General features: G+C 40.8%; 1 protein-coding gene across 1 annotated transcript in view; it reads right to left on the bottom strand.

Annotated features, from left to right (window-relative positions):
• The window catches only part of tmem259 (transmembrane protein 259), a 10294-nt gene extending 3723 nt beyond the window's left edge, over window positions 1-6571 (bottom strand). The window contains exons 1-4 of the mRNA XM_020609067.1: window positions 6292-6571; window positions 3626-4000; window positions 1105-1404; window positions 459-558 (exon numbers count right to left, since the gene is read on the bottom strand). Of these exons, the coding sequence (XP_020464723.1) occupies window positions 459-558; window positions 1105-1404; window positions 3626-3841 (616 nt within the window). The 5' untranslated portion in view covers window positions 3842-4000; window positions 6292-6571. The remainder of the gene's footprint in view (window positions 1-458; window positions 559-1104; window positions 1405-3625; window positions 4001-6291) is intronic.
• Window positions 6572-7109: the final 538 nt, after the last annotated feature.

The following is a 7109-nucleotide window of genomic DNA, read 5'->3' as shown; positions in this document are numbered from 1 at the left end:
ACCGCTCTAAGGCAGTAACACTGGATGCCCAGTAGCTCCTTAAGTCGAGATATTAGGATATCGTGGTCAACCGTGTCAGCTATTGCCTATTATACAGCATGCTAACCTTGTCAATAACTTAAGTCATTCTACTGTTAGCTTAGTTATCCTTACTAGCTTGCTACTAATTTATTAGAAAAGCTGGATCTGTGTGATCAACAGCATTGTGTTAAAACGAGGAGCTGCTCACAGTCAGTCCACTGACATGTTTGTGAGAGAGAGACGCAGCATGGTACAAGGAGTGCCTAGAGAATCAATGAACTGCGCACAGCTCAAAGTTGAAATAAGATTTCACACATCTGAAATAGTAAAAAAAAGAAAAGGGAATACTTTTCTCCTTGGGGGAGGGGAGGAGGAGGGTTTGCCTGCTCTGGTTGGCATTTCCAGCTCAGACACTGAGTCCTACAGTGGCTGAATACCTTTAGTGGTCTGGCTAAAGGACACATCCTGGCTGTCGTTCACTCCTCTTCCTCCTCCAACCAGAGAGGGCTTCAGGCGAGGCTCCATGTCCAGCTCGAACTGAAAGCAGAAATCAGGAAACAAGTAGAAACAGGCTGGAGGTCAAGGGCCAGAACAGGTACATCTCAGTTCCTGAGTCTGAGCATTTTGTAGTGATGAGGTCGGTGGTTCAATCCAGACTACTCCTGCCCACAAAACCATTCCTGATGCTCAGCAGGTTATATAGTGGCACTGCATCATCAGTGTGTGATCAACACACACTTTGGACAGAAGTGCGACATAAACGACCACTCAGCATGTATTAACTCCGTCATCACAGAAGTCAATCCATCACTTATGGATATCCTGATTAGAACCCAATAATACTGATTATGTGCCCACATTGAGTCCAGCCTGACACTTAAACATTGATCAAAATGTAAAATTGAATATGTAACTGGTCATAATAACACCTCAATCTTCAGGAACCTCCTGATCTAAAACTACCAAGGTGGAAACAGGACTCAAGTTTTTTTTTAGATGAATCTTACAGGTGTTTCTTAAATGTTAGACACACAGACTCACTGTGTTCATTAATGAAACTGAACCTGTGGCCTTGCTGCTCACCTGCACTGAACGGTTGTCGAACATCTCCACAGTCATCTCCTCTTCATCCTCCTCTTCCTCCTGCAGTGCTGCCAAGCTCAGCCCCACTCCTCCTCCTCCCTCCTCAGCCTCCAGCTCCTCCTGGAGGCCCGAGGAATCATAGTACTGCATGAAGACAGGGGCTCGGCTAGAGTTCCTCTGGATCTCCACCCGCAGGATGCCGTCACGAGGCCACCGCTCCCTCACCGCCTCCAGGCAGTTAATGGGTGAGCGAGAGAAGGCAATGTGGATATAGGCAAGGATGAAGAGGACAAAGAGTGCCTGAGGAGCAGGGAGGGGTTAATACTGTCAAAGACTCATGACAAATGTTACTTAATGACTGGTGAATACTGTAATTGAACTCTGCTATGTCCTGGGATTATGTGTTATCAGCACTTCATGGATTTTTGCTTGTTTGGTGTTGTAGTCTGTTGTGTAAATGGTGACCAAATAGGTTTCCCCCTTGAAGATTAATAATTTTTCACCTATCCATCTATGAAACACCACCAGAACCATTAAGAAAATACTTCTGAAACACTCACACAGCAATCATGAATTTAAAGTGACTATCAGAAACATTTCCATCACATTTCTGTTTCCGCCTTTTCATTCCATTTTATTTGTATCGTGCCAATTCAGAACAACAGTCATCTCAGGGCACTTTATGTAATAAAGTCTGGACCTTACATTATTAAAAGGAAAACCCAACAAAGCCCTCTTGAGCAGCACTTGGTGACAGCGTGTGTGTTCACCCTAGCCAGTTTGTTATGCTAATAGCTGTTTACATGAGTCTGTGGTAATCTGCCCAGTGCAGCAGCGGCACAGGCCGTGGTCTGTGTGTGTGTGTGTGTGTGGGCAGTCTTTTCAGTTGGTTCAGACCCACACTATCATGTTCACCGTTCATGTGTTTGTACCTTTGTCATTGTTTAACACTGAGCAGAGCAGCATTAATGTTAAAACAAAAATGATTTTAAAAAACAGTTTTACGGTCTAGTAGTAGTTCACAGATTTTTTTCAGCAACAATTTTCTAACACGTATAGTTGATTTACCAGAGGCCTGTACCACGAAGCAAATTCAACTTATTCTGGCTGTCTTTGGATTATCTGGCTTCACTGAGCGTTACATTGGCCACCCTGGATAACCAGCACCACATAGCTTGTTATCAGCTGACTCTGTTAAGTCTGGTTTTTCCTGTCAGTCAGTGAGCACGTTCATGTGACAGAAGCCGGGTTGGTAATTATAAGTGACATTGCCAGAACCATGAATGAAGTACTGAATATGAGATGGAGCGGTGATACCCGTGTCAAAAAGTGATGTTTCAGTGAGTGAACTGTGAACAACAGACTGTGGTCACATGACTAGAATAGAATAAGCATTGTTCATCATGGCAGCTGTAGACAATAACTCTGTCATGTTTGCATTAGCACGGAGATGTCTTACATCAAACTAAGCTGCATTAACCAATAACTGCGAAGTGATTTATTTCTGCCTCAGCTGCTCTTTGGCACTAGGTGGACAGGGCAGGCAGCACAACGTTTGAAAAATAGCTGCAAGACGGCACAGAACATCTTTCACAATGTCAAACATGCTGGATTTGTTTTTGGATGGTCTTCTCTTCCCGTCTACTGCCTAGTGCAATGCAGCTTAGTGAGGAAAAGGGAGTGCTTGGTTTGATGCAAGGTGTCTCCCTGCTAATACAAACACAACAGAATCATTGTCATGAGACCAAGAGCACACTGCAATCTAAATCACACTCAGAAAACCATTCATTGTGCAGACCTATTAGAAAGTCCTTTAAACAAGAGCAACCCACGGAAAGCCTGAAACAGCACAACGATACAGCTGCTCTATAAAATATATATTTATTATTGATCACATTACTGTAGACTCTGACCTTGTCGGGATCCAGTAGGAATGATCACTCAGTGTTTGCAATGATCTGACTGGTCAGTGCTCTGAGCTGTTGAACCGATCCTCTGGAGTTAACCTGCTCCAGAGCAGAGCTGCACAGTTACCGTGGTTATCTAGCCGGATTAAAAGTGAACCAGCTTCATGGCACACGAAAACCTGAGCAGAGCTCAAAGTTGGTTGGATAGGCAACTAATCTTGGTTCATGGTACAGACCCCAGGACATTAATAGCTGGTGGACAACAATGGCGATCTACGGCACAGACCAATAAGCTAAACCAGGATCTGGACTCAACTTCAACTTTATTTATCAAGTATGCAAAATAGTGTCGTATCCACACAAAAAAACAAATTAACACATACACAGTCACACACATTCACTGTTGCCATTAAGAGGATGCATGGAATTTGTAGGAAAAACCAGGGGAAATCACTGGCAGCATCCTTTAACAAAGTTAATCAAGTTATTTTTTAGCATCCAACAGGCTCCCATGACCTAAAATTACAAGTGCAGCAGGTGTTTACATCCTGGAAACGTGGTTCAAACCTGCGGCTAAACAACAACACAAAAGCACAACGCAGAGAATTTCTCACCTTGAGCAGGACAAAAAATTCGAAGACTCTCCTGAAGGATGGAGGGAAGAGGCGGGCATATGTGACGGCCATCTTGAAGAATAGGGCGTGGAAGAGGCGGTCTCTGACGTTGATGAGGGGGTTCTGGTTCATGTTGGGATTTCGGATCCTGTTGGGCCCCATGTTGTTGTTGTTCAGGGGGACGTTGTTGTTGTTGTTGGCCTGGTTCTCAGACATGATTTCTGGATCTGGATTACTCACACTGCACAAACAAACTGATTCTAGGTCAGCATGGCTGCCGTCAGGGTCAAACTCTGACCTCAAATCAGATGATGAAGGTCTCTGCCGTCCCAGCTAATTCACTTTGACGTTGAACCTCTTCCCACACACATGAAACTGACAGACAAAAACATGAAGTTATGAGAACTTTAACATGTTGATTATTTAAACAATTTTATAAACAAAGTAGCTAAACTGACTAATTACAAAAAAGTCACAGGATCATTTTTCTTAGAGTCCAAGGCAACTTCAAATGTTCTGTTGTGTTCAACCAACAAACACCCAGAGAGATTCAGTTTAATTTGTTTATAATAATGGAAAGCACAAATTCTGATTTAAGAAAAAAAACTACTTAGTTATCAAAATAACTGCTGATTAATAGTCTCTTGATCAACTAACCAGTCATTTGACTAATTGTTGCAGCTGTTATTACTCAATGTAATAATAATAATAACAGCTGCAACAATTAGTCAAATGACTGGTTAGTTCCATTGTTATAAAAAATGTGTAATCAGTGTAATTTTCAGTTCATTGCTTTTGTTTCAGTAAACAGTATAAAAATTCTACCCAGTATTTTGTTAGTAAATACTAACAGCAGCAGCCAGATACATACAGTCCTGTAACAAGTGCAGTACTTCCCTTTGAAATGTAGTTAATGTCGAAGCAACAAACTAGGCCAAACTGGAAATACTCAAATAAAGTATATTTACTTCATACTGAAGTAATGATGTTTATCTGTGTTATTACTCTTAAACCATGTACAGCACTTTGGTCAACAAATGTTTTTAAATGTGCTTTATAAATAAACTGGCAGTGAAGTGCTCAGCTATTACTTATGCAAAGTACAGCTATGAGACAGGTGTCAAAAGCTATGACTCTGTCCTCTAAGGGCTCTTTCAGACTGCACAAGGTTTGCAGCCCCAAACACTTCCAACTATGTAAGAATGGATTGGGGCGTACTTGCATAGCAAAATGTGTCATTCAAAATTTTGTGCCGTGACTCAAACATGTGTTATTTCCTGCATTTCCAATAGGGGCACTAATGCAAATGCCGTACTTCACTCTACTCTCGTGTCTTTGTTTACAGTGTCCAAAAAAAACAAAAAAAAAAACAGGCTGTACAAAGTTGTTTGTCTTCATCTACATCTTTATGATGTGGCAAACGCACGCCTCTTTTATCTTTTACCGGGAACGATTTAGCAGAAGCAAAATGAAGCACTCCTCTTCGACAGCAACATTCTTTTCTACTGGATAAATCATGTGACCAGATGAGGACCATGGGCCAGTGACTCTTGGCCTCTGTTGTGTGAGGGATTTGTTGCCTATGCCAGCACACAGGGCAGCCAATTCTTATATGGACATAAATACCTGCATGAGTCTTGTGTTTAGAGGTGCATTTATGTGGCTGGTGTAGAGTCTGAAACAGCCCTAACTCACCATCTGTTTATTAAATTAAATAACCTTCTGTGAACATCATCTGCACCTTTACACAGTGTAAGGAGATCAAACAACTGATCAATTACTAAAGTGACAGAACCTTATTTGTCAATTATTCTTTGATAATCAATTCAGTGTTTTCTTAATTTGTCCAGAAAAATTCCAAAATCCAATCATTCCAGTTTCTTCTGTGCATCAGAGTTTGTTTGTTTTTTTTTTCAGTTTTCTATCACAGTAATCAGGATGTTTTGGGCAAAGTAAGACATTTGAACCTATCTCAGACATTCTTGAAAAATATTAGACAAAATAAATAAATTAAGAAAATAAACTGCAGGTTAACTGATAATGGAAATAATCATCAGCCCTACAATAACCTGTGTTTGTCAGTAATACATGTCATCGTGTGCACCTTGATAAACAGTCTGCTGTTTTTTCTTCTGCTATTTTCAGCATACATTAAACATTTAGCTTTTCTTTGTTAACAATTCGATCAAACATTAATTTATTTCTTCTTTATTTATTCTCAAAGGCCAAAGCAACCAGAAAATTATCACCTTTGAGAAGCTGGAACCAGCAAATACTTCATATTTCAGTGAACAACATGATGGCAGAGAGATCTTTGATCAGTTGATTAAGCTCAAATGTGACTATTTTCTCTGACATGAAGCTGAAGAGCTGTCAGACGGAACACGGACACGCCACCTGTGGGTTTTCAGAACCGTGAGAGGCCAATGATACGTTGCTTAAGCAATGAGACCAAATGATCGTTAGAAATAAATCGACCTGTCAGCGGATTATTTCTGTCTCACGTGGCTCATGTCAGGCAGCAGAAATCATGTCAATCTTCAGATGAAACCTCAGCTATGTGTTTTACTTTGTAGAGACAGAAGTGATTCTGCTTGTTTCGGGGCCTACAGCTAACGTTAGCTTCGCATTGGCTTTACATTAGCATGTCTTGTTACCTGTCTTACCTGTTACTTGCTCCGCAGCTGTGTGTCCATGCTGTCTCCTCCTGTTTTATCAGAGCAAACAAACAGACTAATAGCACAAGTAACTAGCTGTTAGCAGAGTCAGAAGACAGCGCTAGCGGAGGCTAGCAGCTAAAGCTACTCAAACGTTACAGGTGTTAACTGGCAGTTAAATGTTCCTGGGCTGTGTGTGGCGTCATTTCAGTTTGACACAACAAAACGACTGCATGTAGTCAATTTGGGTGTTAAAGATGAACGGACATAGGTAACACAAGCTAAAAGAAGTTACCAGGAGACTGACGACTGCTGTTCAGAGACGGAACCTCAACCACACCGGAAATACGGGTCCTATGCCCAGGAAGGTAAGTTTTTTTTTTTTTTTTAATTGAGCATCATATTTACTGACATGCAAAGCAGTGACCGCTATATACAAAACCCACAAGGGACTGAGCAACAAATCACACACAGATTAATATCTGGGAAAAAACATATATAACCAGGGGGTTAGGGTAAATCAAATTGACTGATGACAAATAAAAGATTTTGGGCTCCTTTACCACTCATGCAATCCAGGGATTTCTTAAATGCGGACATTTCATACCTAAAGGCTGCTAAACAAGGTCGCCTTTTACTCCATTTGCATTTATGAATGTAATATTTTGTCTGAATATTTTGTCAACCTTTTTTTTCTTTCAAAAACACTAAATTTGGTGTTTTCTAAAGTAAAAGGTGCTAAGAAGTTTATTTTGGACCTGAGCTAGTCATTTAAACAAAAGTTAAATGCAAAATGACAATAAAAATTAATAAAAATACTCCGTGGT

Source organism: Monopterus albus, unplaced genomic scaffold (assembly GCF_001952655.1).
Source record: "Monopterus albus unplaced genomic scaffold, M_albus_1.0 scaffold98.1, whole genome shotgun sequence".
Taxonomy (NCBI): Eukaryota; Metazoa; Chordata; class Actinopteri; order Synbranchiformes; family Synbranchidae; genus Monopterus; species Monopterus albus.
Note: the sequence above shows the minus strand (reverse complement) of the source record. Positions and strands in the feature narration are given on the sequence as shown.